This window comes from Mustelus asterias, unplaced genomic scaffold (assembly GCF_964213995.1).
Source record: "Mustelus asterias unplaced genomic scaffold, sMusAst1.hap1.1 HAP1_SCAFFOLD_1919, whole genome shotgun sequence".
In the NCBI taxonomy this organism is placed as follows: Eukaryota; Metazoa; Chordata; class Chondrichthyes; order Carcharhiniformes; family Triakidae; genus Mustelus; species Mustelus asterias.
In genome coordinates, this window is record NW_027591864.1 from 29,376 (window position 1) to 49,899 (window position 20,524).

The following is a 20,524-nucleotide window of genomic DNA, read 5'->3' on the forward strand; positions in this document are numbered from 1 at the left end:
CCAATCCACCTAACCTACACATCTTTGGACACTAAGAGGCAATTTAGCATGGCCAATCCACCTAACCTACACATCTTTGGACACTAAGAGGCAATTTAGCATGGCCAATCCACCTAATCTACACATCTTTGGACACTAAGAGGCAATTTAGCACGGCCAATCCACCTAACCTGCACATCTTTGGACACTAAGAGGCAATTTAGCATGGCCAATCCACCTAACCTGCACATCTTTGGACACTAAGAGGCAATTTAGCATGGCCAATCCACCCTAACCCGCACATCTTTGGATACTAAAGGGGTTTAGCATGGCCAATCCACCTAACCTACACATCTTTGGACACTAAGGGGCAATTTAGCATGGCCAAGCCACCTAACCTACACATCTTTGGACACTAAGGGGCAATTTAGCACGGCCAATCCACCTAACCTGCACACCTTTGGACACTAAGGGGCAATTTAGCACGGCCAATCCACCTAACCTACACATCTTTGGACACTAAGGGGGCAATTTAGCATGGCCAATCCACCTAACCTACACATCTTTGGACACTAAGGGGCAATTTAGCATGGCCAATCCACCTAACCCACACATCTTTGGACTGTGGGAGGAAACTGGAGCACCCGGAGGAAACCCACGCAGACTTGGGGAGAACGTGCAGACAGTGACCCAAGCCGGGAATCGAACCCGGGTCCCTGGTGCTGTGAGGCAGCAGCGCTAACCCACCCCAAGGGGACCAGAGGATTTTCACAGTAACTTCATTGCAGTGTTAATGTAAGCCTATTCGCGACACTAATAAATAAACTTAACCTTAAGAATAAGCAAACACCAGGTGGTTTTAAAAACACTCTCTTGTACAAAGTGAGGGTAAAATTCTCTTTATTAACTATATTTTGATGACAACATTCCATTGAAATATCTCCAAGTATATATTAATGTTTGAATCTTTTCCCCAGGGTCTTGCCGGACTAGCTCCGGGCTGGAAAATCTAGGCCGATACATCCATCATTGCTACCGGAATCTGGGGTCGTATTCCGGCCACACTGGTGACTGGAACTTGGGTGGGTTTTTTTTCCCAGGAGGCACCGGGTCAGCCAAGCGTGACCCGGGGTCAGTCTCCCCCTGGACCATCATCCTTTGGAAGCAATGGCCGCTACGTACACTACAGGCAATGTTCAGGTGGTATTTACTGCAACGTGATCTCTCCCACGACAGAATGGAGAGCTAAAATATCTCCCGCGTCCCTCCCCAGACCACCTCGCTTGGGTCACAGACCCTCCCAATTCCCCACTCCCGCTTTGGTACACTGTCCCCCATCAAACACTCCCAGGACAGGTACAGCACGGGGTTAGATACAGAGTAAAGCTCCCTCTACACTGTCCCCCATCAAACACTCCCAGGACAGGTACAGCACGGGGTTAGATACAGAGTAAAGCTCCCTCTACACTGTCCCCCATCAAACACTCCCAGGACAGGTACAGCACGGGGTTAGATACAGAGTAAAGCTCCCTCTACACTGTCCCCATCAAACACTCCCAGGACAGGTACAGCACGGGGTTAGATACAGAGTAAAGCTCCCTCTACAGTGACCCCATCAAACACTCCCAGGACAGGGACAGCACGGGGTTAGATACAGAGTAAAGCTCCCTCGACACTGTCCCCCATCAAACACTCCCAGGACAGGTACAGCACGGGGTTAGATACAGAGTAAAGCTCCCTCTACACTGTCCCCCATCAAACACTCCCAGGACAGGTACAGCACGGGGTTAGATACAGAGTAAAGCTCCCTCTACACTGTCCCCATCAAACACTCCCAGGACAAGTACAGCACAGGGTTAGGTACAGAGTAAAGCTCCCTCTACACTGTCCCCCATCAAACACTCCCAGGACAGGGTAAAGGACAGGGTTAGATACAGAGTAAAGCTCCCTCTACACTGTCCCCATCAAACACTCCCAGGACAAGTACAGCACAGGGTTAGGTACAGAGTAAAGCTCCCTCTACACTGTCCCCCATCAAACACTCCCAGGACAGGGACAGCACGGGGTTAGATACAGAGTAAAGCTCCCTCTACACTGTCCCCCATCAAACACTCCCAGGACAGGTACAGCACGGGGTTAGATACAGAGTAAAGCTCCCTCTACAGTGTCCCCATCAAACACTCCCAGGACAAGTACAGCACAGGGTTAGGTACAGAGTAAAGCTCCCTCTACACTGTCCCCCATCAAACACTCCCAGGACAGGGTAAAGGACAGGGTTAGATACAGAGTAAAGCTCCCTCTACACTGTCCCCATCAAACACTCCCAGGACAAGTACAGCACAGGGTTAGGTACAGAGTAAAGCTCCCTCTACACTGTCCCCCATCAAACACTCCCAGGACAGGGACAGCACGGGGTTAGATACAGAGTAAAGCTCCCTCTACACTGTCCCCCATCAAACACTCCCAGGACAGGGACAGCACGGGGTTAGATACAGAGTAAAGCTCCCTCTACACTGTCCCCCATCAAACACTCCCAGGACAGGTACAGCACGGGGTTAGATACAGAGTAAAGCTCCCTCTGCACTGTCCCCATCAAACACTCCCAGGACAGGGACAGCACTGAGGTGTGAGTTGGAGGTGGGGATTTGTTGAGGGGACATCTAACGCGGGGAGGTTGATGGGAGGGTACTGAATGATGTCTTACGCTGGGACATCCCACCACTGATAATGAGGGGGATCCATACCCTCCTCTATTGAGCGAGCTGTACCCCAATACCTTGGACAACATCCTGACCCCCGAGTCTAATTTCTCCCAAGCCCCTCTCCGAACATCCATTCCGGACACCCTCCCCTGATTCGAAGATAAGGACAACCCTTCCCAGGCCAATCCCGGTACACAACACAGAGACAAGCCCAACTATGGTTGGGCAGCTACTTTGTGTGTCCCCACAAGGTGGTAAGGAATCAGTAACGAGCCTTCTCTGGCGCCAAGGTGCAAGGAAGGGGGGGGCCAAACTGATGGGCGCCCATCGTGCCAATCCCTGTCCATGCTCCCCTCGTTGATGGGGGAGTGGGGGAGGGGTGTGCAGTGGGAAAGGGGCAAGGGGGGTGCTGTTTGGAGAGGGGGAGAGGGGGTTTTGGGGTGGGAGGGAATATGACACAAGAGGATGCGGAGGTCCTGAGGGAGGCACAGAAGCGGTGTCCAGCGGCGGGGTCAGATGCTTTGACAGCACGGTTTCTTGGTGGTGACCTCAGTGGAAGTTCGCTCGTTGGAGGCACTGTTCCCGCTCAGGGTAACACTATTTATCACCTGCTTGTTCCCCCGGTTCAGGGACCTCTGGTGGAAGATTTCTGTCAGAAAAATCACACACATGTCAAGAAAAGACCATCCCTCTAATCCCTCTACCTACCCCATCGAAGACCCTCCCTCTAATCCCCTAACTTTCCCATCGAAGACCCTCCCTCTAATCCCCTAACACTCCCATCGAGGACCATCCCTCTAATCCCCTAACTCTCCATCGAAGACCATCCCTCTAATCCCTAACACTCCCATCGAAGACCATCCCTCTAATCCCCTAACTCTCCATTCGAAGACCATCCCTCTAATCCCCTAACTGTCCCATCGAAGACCCTCCCTCTAATCCCCTAACTCTCCCATCGAAGACCATCCCTCTAATCCCCTAACTCTCCATTCGAAGACCATCCCTCTAATCCCCTAACTGTCCCATCGAAGACCCTCCCTCTAATCCCCTAACTCTCCCATCGAAGACCATTCCTCTAATCCCCTAACTCTCCCATCGAAGACCAACCCTCTAATCCCCTAACTCCCCCATCGATGACCCTCCCTCACCAACGAAGACCATCCCGTAACTCTCCCATCTTCGACGGTTAGGGGATTAGAGGGAGGGTCTTTGATGGTTAGGAGATTAGAGGGATGGTCTTCGATGGAGAGTTAGGGGATTAGAGGGTTGGTCTTCGATGGGAATGTTAGGGGATTAGAGGGATTGTCTTCGAGAGGCTGGAAGGGCCAAATGGCCAACTCTAACTCGAATCGAGAAAGGGTAAAATGTGACGGGAGTCGGGGGGCGATGAGGAGATTGTGATGGAAACGCAGTGAGTTGTTGTGATCTGGAAGGCGGTGTCCGAGAGGGTGAATTGGGCACTACCCAGCTGCCCTCGCCAGGGGAAGAAAACACGAAAGCACCAACCTGTGATGACCGTCTGAAAGGCCAGCTCCACATTGGTTGAGTCCAGGGCTGAGGTCTCCATGAAAAGCATCTTGTGTTTCTCTGCAGGGGGCACAAGAAAGGGACAGGAAATTCAGATGCCAGCCTTGCCAGTGGGGGGAACATCACCCGTCAGCCTCGCCAAGGGGAAAACAGGAGGAAGGCCCTTCAGCCCCACCAGACTGTCCCACCTCCCGCCGCCCAGTGAGATGGTGGCGGGTCCTTGATTGAGTCCCATCAACCTTGATTAAATCCTGTTCAACACCCTGCCCCGTGCAAAATCACCCCATCTATCGAGCCCCTCTCGCTCTCCCATTGACTGAGCATTGCATTGATCGCCTCAAAGTGGGAGAGAGTATTCTCACAGAATAGAATCCCTACAGTGCAGAAGGAGGCCATTCTGCCCATCGAATCTGCACCGACAACAATCCCACCCAGGCCCTATCCCCGTAACCCCATGCATTTACCCTAGCTAGTCCCCCTGGCACTAAGGGACAATTTAGCACGGCCAATCCCCCTAACCTGCACATCTTTGGATTGTGGGAGGAAACTGGAGCACCCGGAGGAAACCCACGCAGACACGGGGAGAACGTGCAGCCTCCGCACAGACAGTCAAACCCATTTCCACAGAAGAATGCTTCCGAATTTCACTCCCGAGAGATCTGGCTCCAAATTTTTTGACTTTCGCCGCTCCCCCCCCACATCACCTCCCACCCCCTGCCCACTGAGAATGGGCTCTGTCTTTCTCTCTCTCTGTCTCTCTCTCTGTCTCTCTCTGTCTCTCTGTCTCTCTCTGTCTCTCCCTCTCTCTCTCTGTCTCTCTCTCTCTGTCTTTCTCTCTCTCTCTCTCTCTCTCTGTCTTTCTCTCTCTCTCTGTCTCTCTCTGTCTCTCTCTCTCTCTCTGTCTCTCCCTCTCTCTGTCTCTCTCTCTCTCTCTGTCTCTCTCTCTCTGTCTCTCGCTCTCTGTCTCTCTCTCTCTCTCTGTCTCTCTCTCTCTGTCTCTCTCTCTCTTTCTCTGTCTCTCTCTCTCTCTGTCTCTCGCTGTCTCTCTCTCCCTTTCTGTCTCTCTCTGTCTCTCTCTCTGTCTCTCTCTCTCTCTGTCTCTCTCTCTGTCTCTCTCTGTGTCTCTCTCTCTCTGTCTCTCTCTCTCTGTCTCTCTCTCTCTCTCTGTCTCTCTCTCTCTGTCTCTCTGTCTCTGTCTCTCTCTGTCTCTCTGTCTCTGTCTCTCTCTCTCTCTCTGTCTCTCTCTCTCTCTCTGTCTCTCTCTCCCTTTCTGTCTCTCTGTCTCTCTCTCTGTCTCTCTGTCTCTCTCTCTGTCTCTCTCTCTGTCTCTCTCTCTCTCTCTGTCTCTCGCTCTCTGTCTCTCTGTCTCTCTCTGTCTCACTCTCTCTCTATCTCTCTCTTGTGAGCCTATCCGGTTGCTCACTCTAACACTCACCCTGGTCCACCATGACCTCATGACCTCCCAACTCTGATCCAATGCCACAATGAGATATTGCCCCGGGTTACGAAGGTATATTGGTACACTGGTGTCATGGGACAGGTCATGGGACAGGTCACGGGACATGTCACGGGACAGGTTAGGGGACAGGTCATGGGACAGGTTAGGGGACAGGTCACGGGACAGGTTAGGGGACAGGTCATGGGACAGGTTAGGAGACAGGTCACGGGACAGGTCACGGGGCAGGTCATGGGACAGGTTAGGGGACAGGTCACGGGGCAGGTCATGGGACAGGTTAGGGGACAGGTCACGGGGCAGGTCATGGGACAGGTTAGGGGACAGGTCACGGGACAGGTCACGGGGCAGGTCATGGGACAGGTTAGGGGACAGGTCACGGGACAGGTCACGGGGCAGGTCATGGGACAGGTTAGGGGACAGGTCACGGGGCAGGTCATGGGACAGGTTAGGGGACAGGTCACGGGGCAGGTCATGGGACAGGTTAGGGGACAGGTCACGGGGCAGGTCATGGGACAGGTTAGGGGACAGGTCACGGGGCAGGTCATGGGACAGGTTAGGGGACAGGTCATGGGACAGGTCACGGGGCAGGTCATGGGACAGGTTAGGGGACAGGTCACGGGGCAGGTCATGGGACAGGTTAGGGGACAGGTCACGGGGCAGGTCATGGGACAGGTTAGGGGACAGGTCACGGGACAGGTCACGGGGCAGGTCATGGGACAGGTTAGGAGACAGGTCACGGGACAGGTCACGGGGCAGGTCATGGGACAGGTTAGGGGACAGGTCACGGGGCAGGTCATGGGACAGGTTAGGAGACAGGTCACGGGACAGGTCACGGGGCAGGTCATGGGACAGGTTAGGGGACAAGTCACGGGACAGGTTACGGGACAGGTCACGGGACAGGTCACGGGACAGGTCACAGAACAGGTTAGGGGACAGGTCACGGGACAGGTTAGGGGACAGGTCACGGGACATGTTACGGGGCACGTTAGGGGACAGGTCACGGGACAGGTCATGGGACAGGTCACGGGACAGGCCACGGGACAGGTCATGGGACAGGTCCCTTCCCCATCTTCCCACTCCCCCATCTCCACCTCCCCCATCTCCCCCTCCCCATCTCCTCCTCCCCATATCCCCCCTCCTCCATCTTCCCCTCCCCATCTCCCCCACTCCCCATCTCCCCCTCCCCATCTCCCCCTCCCCCATCTCCCCCTCCCCATCTCCCCACTCCCCATCCCCCACCTCCCCCTCCCCATCTCCCCCTCCCCATCTCCCCCACTCCCCATCTCCCCCTCCCCATCTCCGCATTCCCCCTTCTCCCCCTCCTCATCTCCCTCCTCATCTCTCCTCTCCCCATTTCACCGCTACCCCATCTCCCCATGCTCCATCTCCCCCTCCCCATCTCCCCACCCCCCCATCTCCACCCCCCCATCTCCACCTCCCCCATCTCCCCCCTCCCCCCATCTCCTTCTCCCCCATCTCCCCCTGCCCATCTCCGCCCTCCCCATCTCCCCCTCCCCATCTCCCTCTCCCCCATCTCCCCCTGCCCATCTCCCCCCTCCCCATCTTCCCCCTCCCCATCTCCCCCTCCCCCATCTCCCTCTCCCCCATCTCCCCCTCTCCCCATCTCCCCCCTCCCCATCTCCCCTGCCCATCTCCCCCCTCCCCATCTTCCCCTGCCCATCTCCCCCTCCCCATCTCCCCCTCCCCCATCTCCCTCTCCCCCATCTCCCCCTCTCCCCATATCCCCCCTCCCCCCATCTCCCCCCTCCCCATCTCCCCCTCCCCATCTCCCTCTTCCCCCATCTCCCCTTCCCCATCTCCCCCTCCCCATCTCCCTCTTCCCCCATCTCCCCTTCCCCATCTCCCCTTCCCCATCTCTCCCCTCCCCCATCTGATTGGACGGAACAGTCTCTTGGGGTCAGGAATTGGACAGGACAGATTCTATGGGTCAGGGATTGTCACGATGGGTCATGATTGGACGGCCAACGTCATGCCATTGGCATCATGACCTGTCACCTCTCACCCTTGACCCCAGCCCCAAGACCCGAAGACCTCAGGCAGTCTGACCCCCTCCTCCCAACGGTTACAGACAACGGCCCCCACAAAATTGCCCCCCCGAGGGGGCAAACCTACCTGCGAAGGACTTGGCCTCCTCGATAGGGACGGCCCGGATCTCGCTCAGGTCGGTCTTGTTTCCCACCAGCATGACCACCAGGTTATTGTCCGCGTGGTCGAGTAGCTCGTTCAGCCAACGCTCCACACTCTCGTAGGTCAGGTGTTTGGAGATGTCGTAGACCAGCAGCGCCCCCACAGCCCCACGGTAATACCTGCAGGAAGCAGACACATCCAACTCATACACCCCCACGCCAACAAGTGCCAACACTGGAGATTTACCCAGGAGCCTCCAGGAATGGGAGATTAACTGGGTAACATTCGCGCCACACAAGTGCCACGCAATGACCATCTCCAACAGAAGAGAATCTAACCATTGCCCCTTGACAATCAATGGCCTTAACATCGCTGAACCCCCCCACGATGAACATCCTGGGGGCGACCATCGACCAACGCTGAATCCCCCCGACTATCAACACCCTGGGGGTTACCATTGACCAGAATTTGAACTGGATCCAGCCAAATAAATACTGTGGCTACCTGAGCAGGTCAGAGGCTGGGAATCCTGCGGAGAGGAACTCACCTCCCGACTCCCCCCAAAGCCTGTCCACCATCTACAAGGACACAAGTCAGGAGTGTGATGGAATACTCCCCACTTGCCTGGATGAGTGCGGCTCCAACAACAATCTCCACTTGCCTGGATGAGTGCGGCTCCCAACAACAATCTCCACTTGCCTGGATGAGTGCGGCTCCAACAACACAAGAAGCTCGACACCATCCAGGACAAAGCAGCCCCGCTCGATCGACACGTTAACCACAAACACTCACTCCCTCCACCACCGACACACAGTGACAGCCGTGTGTACCATCTACAAGATGCACCGCAGCGACTCGCCAAGGCTCCTTCCACAGCACCTTCCAAACCCACCACCTCTACCATCTAGAAGGACAGGGGGGGCAGCAGACACATGGGGAACACCCCCACCTGCAAGCTCCCCCTCCGAGCCACTCACCATCCCGACTTGGAAATATATCGGCCGCTCCTTCACTGTGGCTGGCATCAAAATCCCGAAACTCCCTCCCTAACAGCACTGTGGGTGTACCTACCCCACACACGGGGACTGACTGATGTCCAATAACAATCCCGGAACTATCTCCCTAACAGCACTGTGGTTGTACCTACACCACACCCTCAGCACTGACCCTCCCACAGTGCGGCGCTCCCTCAGCACTGACCCTCCCACAGTGCGGCGCTCCCTCAGCACCGACCCTCCCACAGTGCGGCACTCCCTCAGCACCGACCCTCCCACAGCGCGGCACTCCCTCAGCACTGACCCTCCCACAGTGCGGCGCTCCCTCAGCACTGACCCTCCCACAGTGCGGCGCTCCCTCAGCACTGACCCTCCCACAGTGCGGCGCTCCCTCAGCACTGACCCTCCCACAGTGCGGCGCTCCCTCAGCACTGACCCTCCCACAGTGCGGCACTCCCTCAGCACTGACCCTCCCACAGTGCGGCGCTCCCTCAGCACTGACCCTCCCACAATGCGGCGCTCCCTCAGCACTGACCCTCCCACAGCGCGGCACTCCCTCAGCACTGACCCTCCCACAGTGCGGCGCTCCCTCAGCACTGACCCTCCCACAGTGCGGCGCTCCCTCAGCACTGACCCTCCCACAGTGCGGTGCTCCCTCAGCACTGACCCTCCCACAGTGCGGCGCTCCCTCAGCACTGACCCTCCCACAGTGCGGCACTCCCTCAGCACTGACCCTCCCACAGTGCGGCGCTCCCTCAGCACTGGGAATGCCTGTCCCCAGTTATTTGCTGATATATCTGGGATGATGGCGGGGAGGGAGCGACTGGAAACCGGGGTATTTAGTCTCCGGGGGAAGATGGTTTAAGTTGCACTCAGCCAGGGCAAGGGAGCGATGGATCCACAGAACGTGAGAGGGGGCAATCCAAGATTGCAACTGTCCTTTCCTGCATCTGGGAGCGGTGAGTGGGAAGGATAGCAGGGCCAGAAGGAGGCCATTCAGCCCCTGGGGGCCAGAAGGAGGCAGTTTAGCCCCACGGTTCAAGAGGAGGCCATTCAGCCCCACGGGGCAAGATCAGGCCATTCAGCCCCTCAGGCTCAGGAGAAGGCCATTCAGACCCTCAGGTCCAGGAGAAGGCCATTCAGCCCCACGGGGCAAGATCAGGCCATTCAGACCCTCAGGTCCAGGAGGAGGCCATTCAGCCCCATGGGGGCAGGAGGAGGCCATTCAGCCCCTTGGGGCCAGGAGGAGGCCATTCAACCCCTTGGAGCCAGGAGGAGGTCATTCAGGCACTGGGGTACAGGAGGGGGCCATTCAGCCCCTTGGGGCTAGGAGCAGGACATTCAGCCCCTTGGACTAGGAGGAGGCCATTTAGCCCCTTAGACCAAGAGGAGGCCATTCAGCCCCTCGGGCCTTCCTGTCCCTCGGTGAGCAGGTGGCCAATCTGCCCTTCACACCCATGGACAGGACGGGCCTGGGGCAGGGTCCAGGGGGACGGTGGAGCGTGGGGAAGGAGTATACATACGCAGAGGTGATGGCGCGATAGCGTTCGAGTCCGGCCGTGTCCCAGATCTGCGTCTTGACCGTGACGCCGTCGATGACTACGCTCCGCGTCGAGAACTCCACGCCGATGGTCGTACGGCTGTCGTGATTAAACTCGTTGCGGGTGAAGCGAGACAAGAGGTTACTCTTCCCGACGCCAGACTCACCAATCAGCACCACTGCGGACGGAGAGGGAAGATATAGATTGATACACGCGCTCGGGAGGGACTGGAACATAGAAACACACAAACAGAGATAGGCCAATCAGACTCTCAATCCCCCTCCGCCATTCATTTTAGGGCAGCACGGTGGCACAGTGGGTTAGCGCTGCTGGGGACCCGGGTTCGATTCCCGGCTCGGGTCACTGTCTGTGCGGAGTTTGCACGTTCTCCCCGTGTCTGCATGGGTTTCGTCCGGGTGCTCCAGTTTCCTCCCACAGTCTGAAAGATGTGCAGGTTAGATGGATTGTCCATGCTAAATTGTCCCTTACTGTCCAAAGATGTGCAGGTTAGGGGGATTGGCCATGCTAAATTGTCCCTTAGTGTCCAAAGATGTGCAGATTAGGTGGATTGGCCATGCTAAATTGTCCCTTAGTGTCCAAAGATGTGCGGGTTAGGTGGATTGGCCATGCTAAATTGTCCCTCAGTGTCCAAAGATGTGCAGGTTAGGGGGATTGGCCATGCTAAATTGTCCCTTAGTGTCCAAAGATGTGCAGGTTAGGTGGATTGGCCATGCTAAATTGTCCCTTAGTGTCCAAAGATGTGCAGGTTACGTGGATTGGCCATGCTAAATTGTCCCTTAGTGTCCAAAGATGTGCGGGTTAGGTGGATTGTCCATGCTAAATTGTCCCTTACTGTCCAAAGATGTGCAGGTTAGGGGGATTGGCCATGCTAAATTGTCCCTTAGTGTCCAAAGATGTGCGGGTTAGGTGGATTGGCCATGCTAAATTGTCCCTTAGTGTCCAAAGATGTGCAGGTTAGGGGGATTGGCCATGCTAAATTGTCCCTTAGTGTCCAAAGATGTGCGGGTTAGGTGGATTGGCCATGCTAAATTGTCCCTTAGTGTCCAAAGATGTGCAGGTTAGGGGGATTGGCCATGCTAAATTGTCCCTTAGTGTCCAAAGATGTGTAGGTTAGGGGGATTGGCCATGCTAAATTGTCCCTTAGTGTCCAAAGATGTGCAGGTTAGGGGGATTGGCCATGCTAAATTGTCCCTTAGTGTCCAAAGATGTGCGGGTTAGATGGATTGTCCATGCTAAATTGTCCCTTACTGTCCAAAGATGTGCAGGTTAGGGGGATTGGCCATGCTAAATTGTCCCTTAGTGTCCAAAGATGTGCGGGTTAGGTGGATTGGCCTTGCTAAATTGTCCCTTAGTGTCCAAAGATGTGCAGGTTAGGGGGATTGGCCATGCTAAATTGTCCCTTAGTGTCCAAAGATGTGCAGGTTAGGTGGATTGGCCATGCTAAATTGTCCCTTAGTGTCCAAAGATGTGCGGGTTAGATGGATTGTCCATGCTAAATTGCCCCTTAGTGTCCAAAGATGTGCAGGTTAGGGGGATTGGCCATGCTAAATTGTCCCTTAGTGTCCAAAGATGTGCAGGTTAGGGGGATTGGCCATGCTAAATTGCCCCTTAGTGTCCAAAGATGTGCAGGTTAGGGGGATTGGCCATGCTAAATTGTCCTTTAGTGTCCAAAGATGTACAGGTTAGGTGGATTGGCCGTGCTAAATTGCCCCTTAGTGTCCAAAGGTGTGCAGGTTAGGTGGATTGGCCGTGCTAAATTGTCCCCTTAGTGTCCAAAGATGTGCAGGTTAGGTGGATTGGCCGTGCTAAATTGCCCCTTAGTGTCCAAAGATGTGCAGGTTAGGGGGATTGGCCATGCTAAATTGTCCCTTAGTGTCCAAAGATGTGCAGGTTAGGTGGATTGGCCATGCTAAATTGTCCCCTTAGTGTCCAAAGATGTGCAGGTTAGGGGGATTGGCCATGCTAAATTGTCCCCTTAGTGTCCAAAGATGTGCAGGTTAGGGGGATTGGCCATGCTAAATTGCCCCTTAGTGTACCTGAACTGGGCCGGAGTGTGGCGACTGGAGAATTCTCACAGTAACTTCATTGCAGTGTTAATATAAGCCTACTTGTGACACTAATAAATAAACTTTATTTTGATCATGGCTGATCATCAAATTCAATGCCGGGGGAGGGAGTGGAAGCAGATACGATAGTGAGTTTTAAGGGGCGTCTTGACAAATACATGAACAGGATGGGAATAGAGGGAAACGGTCCCTGGAAGGGTAGGGGGTTTTAGTTCAGTCGGGCAGCATGGTCGGTGCAGGCTTGGAGGGCCGAAGGGCCTGTTCCTGTGCTGTAATTCTCTTTGTTCTTTGTTCAATATCCTGATCTCCCCTCCGGCCCCCCACCACGCCCCCATATCCCTCGATCCCTTCAGCCCCAAGAGCGATATCTAATTCCTTCTTGAAATCACACATTTTGGCCTCAACTACTTTCTGTGGGAGTGAATTCCACACATTCACCACCCTCTGGGTGAAGAAATTTCCCCTCACCTCAGTCCTAAAAGGTTTACCCCTTATCCTCAAACTCTGACCCCCTCGTTCTGGACTCCCCCCACCATCGGGAACATTCTTTCTGAATCTACCCTGTTAGAATTTTATAAGTTTCTATGAGATCTCCTCTCACTCTTCTAAACTCCAGTGAATATAATACTCACCGACTCAGTCTCTCCTCAAATGACAGACCTGCCATCCCAGGAATCAGCCTGGTAAACATTCGCTGCGCTCCCTCTACAGCAAGGACATCCTTCCTCAGATAAGGAGATCAAAACTGCACACAACACTCCAGGTGTGGCCTCACCAACACCCTGTACAATTGGACTGCAATTCAATTCAAGGGGTTCGGGGTGGTTTATATATAGAATAACAGATACCCGGGAGTGAGTTACAGACTGGAATCTAATCGAGGGGTTCGGGGTGGTTTATATATAGAATAACAGATACCCGGGAGTGAGTTACAGACTGGAATCTAATCGAGGGGTTCGGGGGGGTTTATATATAGAATAACAGATACCCGGGAGTGAGTTACAGCTGGAATCTAATTGAGGGGTTCAGGGTGGTTTATATATAGAATAACAGATACCCGGGAGTGAGTTACAGACTGGAGTCGAATCGAGGGGTTTGGGGTGGTTTATATATAGAATAACAGATACCCGGGAGTGAGTTACAGCTGGAATCTAATCGAGGGGTTCAGGGTGGTTTACATATAGAATAACAGATACCCGGGAGTGAGTTACAGACTGGAATCTAATCGAGGGGTTCAGGGTGGTTTATATATAGAATAACAGATACCCGGGAGTGAGTTACAGCTGGAATCTAATTGAGGGGTTCAGGGTGGTTTATATATAGAATAACAGATACCCGGGAGTGAGTTACAGACTGGAATCTAATCGAGGGGTTCAGGGTGGTTAATATATAGAATAACAGATACCCGGGAGTGAGTTACAGCTGGAATCTAATTGAGGGGTTCAGGGTGGTTTATATATAGAATAACAGATACCCGGGAGTGAGTTACAGCTGGAATCTAATCGAGGGGTTCAGGGTGGTTTATATATAGAAGAACAGATACCCGGGAGTGAGTTACAGACTGGAATCTAATCGAGGCGTTCGGGGTGGTTTATATATAGAATAACAGATACCCGGGGGTGAGTTACAGACTGGAATCTAATCGAGTGGTTCAGGGTGGTTTATATATAGAATAACAGATACCCGGGATTGAGTTACAGACTGCAATCCAATTCAAGGGGTTCGGGGAGGTTTATATATAGAATAACAGATACCCGGGAGTGAGTTAAAGACTGGAATCTAATTGAGGGGTTCGGCGAGTTTATATATAGAGGAACAGATACCCGGGAGTGAGTTACAGACTGGAATGTAACCGAGGAGTTCGGGGTGGTTTATATACAGAACAACAGATAGCCAGGAGTGAGTTACAGACTGGAATCTAATCGAGGGGTTCAGGGTGGTTTATATATAGAATAAAAGATAACTGGGAGTGAGTTACAGACTGGAATCTCATTGCGGGGTTCGGGGTGGTTTATATACAGAATACCAGATACCCGGGATTGAGTTACAGACTGGAATCTAATCGAGGGGTTCGGGGTGGTTTATATATAGAGGAACAGATACCCAGGAGTGAGTTACAGGCTGGAATCTAATCGAAGGATTCGGGTGTTTTACATATAGAACAACAGATAGCCTGGAGTGAGTTGCAGACTGGAATCTAATCGAGGGGTTCGGCAGTGTTTATACATGGAATAACAGATACCCGGGCGTGAGTTACAGCCTGGAATCCAATCGAGGGATTCGGGGTGGTTTATCGATAGAATAACAGATACCCGGGAGTGAGTTACAGACTGGAATCTAATCGAGGTGTTCGGGGTGGTTTATATATAGAATAACAGATACCCGGGAGTGAGTTACAGACTGGAATCTAATCGAGGGGTTTGGGGTGGTTTATATATAGAATAACAGATACCCGGGATTGAGTTACAGATTGCAATCCAATTCAAGGGGTTCGGGGAGGTTTATATATAGAATAACAGATACCCAGGTGTGAGTTATAGACTGGAATCTAATCGAAGGATTCGGGTGTTTTACATATAGAACAACAGATAGCCTGGAGTGAGTTGCAGACTGGAATCTAATCGAGGGGTTCGGCAGTGTTTATACATGGAATAACAGATACCCGGGAGTGAGTTACAGCCTGGAATCCAAGCGAGGGATTCGGGGTGGTTTATCGATAGAATAACAGATACCCGGGAGTGAGTTACAGACTGGAATCTAATCGAGGTGTTTGGGGTGGTTTATATATAGAATAACAGATGCCCGAGAGTGAGTTACAGACTGGAATCTCATCGAGGGATTCGGGGTGGTTTATATATCGAATACCAGATACCAGGGAGTGAGTTACAGACTGGAATCTAATCGAGGCATTTGTGGTGGTTTATATATAGAATAGCTGATACCCAGGTGTGAGTTACAGACTGGAATCTAATCGAGGGATTTGGGGTGTTTTACATACAGAACAACGGATAGCCGGGAGTGAGTTACAGACTGGAATCTAATCGAGGGATTTGGGGTGTTTTACATACAGAACAACAGATAGCTGGGAGTGAGTTACAGACTGGAATCTAATAGAGGGGTCCGAGGTGGTTTATATATAGAATAACAGATACCCGGGAGTGAGTTACAGACTGGAATCTAATCGAGGGGTTCGGGCAGGTTTATATATAGAATAACAGATACCCGGGAGTGAGTTACAGACTGGAATCTAATCGAGGGGTTCGGGCAGGTTTATATATAGAATAACAGATACCCGGGAGTGAGTTACAGACTGGAATCTAATCGAGGGGTTCGGGCAGGTTTATATATAGAATAACAGATAGCCGGGAGTGAGTTACAGACTGGAATCTAATCAAGGGGTGCAGGGTGGTTTATATATAGAATAAAAGATATCCGGGAGTGAGTTACAGACTGGAATCTAATTGCGGGGTTCAGCGAGTTTATATATAGAATAACAGATCCCGGGATTGAGTTGCAGACTGGAATCTAATCGAGGGATTCGGGGTGGTTTATATATAGAATAACAGATACCCGGGAGTGAGTTACAGACCGGAATCTAATCGAGGGGTTCAGGGGGGTTTATATATAGAATAACAGATACCCGGGAGTGAGTTACAGACTGGAATCTAATCGAGGGGTTCGGGATGGTTTATATATAGAATAACAGATACCCGGGAGTGAGTTACAGACTGGAATCTAATCGAGGGGTTCAGGGGGGTTTATATATAGAATAACAGATACCCGGGAGTGAGTTACAGACTGGAATCTAATCGAATGTTCCTGTTAGTTCAGTTTGGTTTGATTTGAGGTTAAACTTTGGTCTTGCTGTTGTGATTGTGTTGCAGGGTGTGTGGGATTGGAGCATCTGGGCTGATTTAATCTCTCTCTCTCTCTCTCTCTCTGTTTGTCTTGCTGGTGATGCTGTGACCTGTTTCTCTCCCTGTGACTCATGGCTGTACGGTTGGGCTGCACCCACTGAGAGCAACTCACAATGCCATCTTGTTCAGCCGGAGAAGAATCCGAGTCGCAACTCGCTTTCAGAAGCTTATGTTTCGAAAGATCTCTTCTGATCGAAACCTGGTTCTGAATGATTCATCCCCCCATGCTGTGATTCCCCTCCCCTCCCCCCCTCCATCCTCCTCCCAACTCCAATTGCTTCATCACCTCGAGTCTGGCCTGAGCTCTCCTCTCATGGCCTCTGCCAGCTCTGCTCCCCCTATCGGTGAGGCCTGAGGCCTACTCTATATGCCAATCTCAGCCCTGTTCCACTTACAGGAGAAGCCCTGAGGCCTCCTCTCAAGACCTCTCCCAGCCCTGCTCTCCCTATTGATGAGGCCTGAGGCCTAATCTTTAGGCCTCTCCCAGCTCTGCTCTCCCGATCAGTGAGGCCTGAGCCTAGCCGTACTCTCCCTATTGGTGAGGCCTGAGGCCTACTCGATAGGCCTTGCCCAGCCCTGCGCTCCCTATTGGTGAAGCCTGAGGCCTACTCTATAGGCCTCTCCCAGCCCTGCTCCCCTACAGGAGGAGCCTGATGCCTTCTCTTTAGGCCAATCCCAGCCTCACTCCACCTGCAGGATGAGCCTGAGGCCTCCTCTCGAGGCCTCTCCTGGTCCCACTCTGCCTGCAGGAGGAGCCTGAGGCCTACGCTACAGGCCTCTCCCAGCCCTGATCTCTCTATTGATGAGACCTGAGGCCTACTCTATAGGCCTCTCCAACCCTGTTCTCCCTGTCGGTGAGGCCTGAGGCCTACTCTACAGGCCTCCCACAGCCCTACTCTCCCTATCGATGAGGCCTGAGGCCTACCTGATGGCCTTCCTTTGCTCCACCTAGTTTGCAGGAGAAGCTTGAAGCCTATGGTTCTGGTTTCCTTATGTAAGACTGAATGGGCAGCTGCTGGTGGGGCCCACGGGGTCTCAGGCACCAGGAACTGACTCCATTCTTCCACCCTCCACCCGCTTCCCTCCCTTACTCGAGGGCAATGCTGAGCAAACTAGGCCAGGGAGTGGGCCACAAGAGAGGCCCGCCTTCACCTTGCTAGGCCGCAGGATTGAAATGGGGCCTGTTCACCAATTATGACCCCGTGGATAAGAATAAAGACAGGCCAAATATTTCATACCAAGTTATAGAAAATGCCCAATCATTCATACATATACAGAACTGTCTACATCAACGGGGACAAAGTAGAAATGGTCGAAGGCTTCAGGTTTCTAGGGGTCCAGATCACCAACAACCTGTCCTGGTCCCTCCATGCCGACACTATAGTTAAGAAAGCCCCACAAACGCCTCTACAGGGGAGTAGCAGTATTAGTTAGAGAGCATATTACAGCGGTGCAGAGGGAGGACAATTCAGAGGGGTCGTGTAACGAGTCACTGTGGGTGGAGCTCAGAAACAGGAAGGGCGCAGTCACTATGTTGGGGGTGTACTACAGGCCCCCCCAACAGCCCAAGGGAAGTGGAAGAACGGGTATGTCAGGAGATAATGGATAGGTGCAGGAAAAATAGAGTTGTTGTAGTGGGAGACTTCAATTTCCCTGGTATAGACTGGAAATCGCGTAGGGCTGGGAGTCTGAATGGGGAGGAATTTGTAAAATGCGTACAGGAAGGTTCTTTGGAACAATATGTAGATAGCCCGACTAGAGAGGGGGCTATACTGGACCTCGTACTGGGGAATGAGCCCGGTCAGGTCTTCAAAGTTTCGGTAGGGGAACATGTGGCAAATAGTGATCACAATTCTGTTAGCTTTAGGATAGTGATGGAAAAGGATGAGTTGTGTCCCAAGGGTAAGGTGTTGGATTGGGGGAAGGCTAACTTTAGTGGGATTAGGCAGAAATTGGCAGCTGTTGATTGGGAGAGGCTGTTTGAGGATAAATCCCGAGGCATGGTACATTGGGGAAACTATGCAGACGCTGCGACAACGGATGAATGAACACCGCTCGACAATCACCAGGCAAGACTGTTCTCTTCCTGTTGGGGAGCACTTCAGCGGTCACGGGCATTCGGCCTCTGATATTCGGGTAAGCGTTCTCCAAGGCGGCCTTCGCGACACACGACAGCGCAGAGTCGCGGAGCAGAAACTGATAGCCAGGTTCCGCACACACAAGGACGGCCTCAACCGGGATATTGGGTTTATGTCACACTATTTCACATAAATATTTCTGCTTTTTTCCTCCTGAGTCTTTATCATGCGATCCTAGAATCAGAATTTATGTCACACTATTTGTAACTCCCACAGTTGCGTGGACCTGCAGAGTTTCACTGGCTGTCTTGTCTGGAGACAATACACATCTTTTTAGCCTGTCTTGATGCTCTCTCCACTCCCATTGTTTTGTTTCTTAAAGACTGGATTAGTTGTAAGTATTCGCATTCCAACCATTATTCATGTAAATTGAGTCTGTGTCTTATAAGTTCTGTTTGTGAACAGAATTCCCACTCACCTGAAGAAGGGGCTCAGAGCCTCGAAAGCTTGTGTGGCTTTTGCTACCAAATAAACCTGTTGGACTTTAACCTGGTGTTGTTAAACTTCTTACTGAGGATAAATCCACATCTGGCATGTGGGAGTCTTTTAAGGAACAGTTATTAGGGCTGCAGGATAGGCATGTGCCTGTAAAAAAGGATAGGAAGGGTAGGATTCGAGAACCGTGGATAACCAGGGAAATTGAGGGATTGGTCAAAAAGAAAAGAGGGGCGTACGTTAGGTCCAGGCAGCTAAAAACGGAGGGAGCTCTGGAGGAATACAAAGAAAGTAGGAAAGAACTCAAACGAGGAATTAAAAGGGCAAAAAGGGGTCACGAAATGTCCTTGGCAGACAGGATTAAGGAGAATCCCAAGGCATTTTATTCATATGTTAGGAACAAAAGGGTCGTCAGGGAAAAAATCGGACCTCTCAGGGACAAAAGTGGGGAATTATGCTTGGAGCCCAAAGAAGTAGGGGAGATCCTAAATGAATACTTTGCGTCGGTATTCGCAAAGGAGAGGGATGTGTTGACTGGGAGTGTCTCGGAGGGGAGTGTTGACGCGTTAGAGAAAATCTCCATTACAAGGGAGGAAGTGTTAGGTTTTTAGGGAATATAAAGACTGACAAATCCCCAGGGCCTGATGGAATCTATCCAAGACTGCTCAGGGAGACGAGAGATGAAATCGCTGGGCCTCTGACGCAAATCTTTGTCTCGTCACTGGACACAGGTGAGGTCCCAGAGGATTGGAGGATAGCTAATGTGGTCCCGTTATTTAAGAAGGGTAGGAAGGATAACCCGGGAAATTATAGGCCGGTGAGCTTGACGTCCGTGGTAGGGAAGTTGTTGGAGAGGATTCTTAGAGATAGGATGTATGCGCATTTAGAAAGGAATAAACTCATTAACGATAGTCAGCATGGTTTTGTGAGAGGGAGGTCATGCCTCACTAACCTGGTGGAGTTTTTTGAAGAAGTGACTAGAATGGTTGACGAGGGAAGGGCCGTGGATGTCGTCTATATGGACTTTAGTAAAGCGTTTGACAAAGTCCCTCATGGTAGGTTGGTGCAAAAGGTTGGATCTCATGGGATAAAGGGGGAGGTAGCTAGATGGGTGGAGAACTGGCTTGGTCACAGAAGACAGAGGGTGGTAGTGGAAGGGTCTTTTTCCGGCTGGATGCCTGTGACTCGTGGTGTTCCGCAGGGCTCTGTACTGGGACCTCTGCTGTTTGTGATTTATATAAACGATCTGGAAGAAGGTGTAACTGGGGTGATCAGTAAGTTTGTGGACGACACGAAAATGGCTGGACTTGCAGATAGTGAGGAACATTGTCAGAAGCTTCAGAAGGATATAGATAGGCTGGAGATTTGGGCAAAGAAATGGCAGATAAATGCGAAGTGATGCATTTTGGTAGAACTAACGTAGGGGGGAGCTATACGATAAATGGCAGAACCATAAAGGGTGTAGATAGGCAGAGGGACCTGGGTGTGCAAGTCCACAGATCCTTGAAGGTGACATCACAGGTGGAGAAGGTAGTGAATAAGGCATATGGCATGCTTGCCTTTATAGGACGGGGCATAGAGTATAAAAGTTGGGGTCTG

The 20,524-nt window shown here is 52.3% G+C and overlaps 1 protein-coding gene across 1 annotated transcript in view; it reads right to left on the reverse strand.

The window, feature by feature from the left end:
- Window positions 1-862: 862 nt before the first annotated feature.
- The window catches only part of LOC144489008 (ras-related protein Rab-25-like), a 29,407-nt gene continuing 9,745 nt past the window's right edge, over window positions 863-20,524 (reverse strand). Inside the window, exons 2-5 of the mRNA XM_078206957.1 lie at window positions 10,331-10,526; window positions 7,798-7,991; window positions 4,188-4,268; window positions 863-3,330 (exon numbers count right to left, since the gene is read on the reverse strand). Of these exons, the coding sequence (XP_078063083.1) occupies window positions 3,194-3,330; window positions 4,188-4,268; window positions 7,798-7,991; window positions 10,331-10,526 (608 nt within the window). The 3' untranslated portion in view covers window positions 863-3,193. The remainder of the gene's footprint in view (window positions 3,331-4,187; window positions 4,269-7,797; window positions 7,992-10,330; window positions 10,527-20,524) is intronic.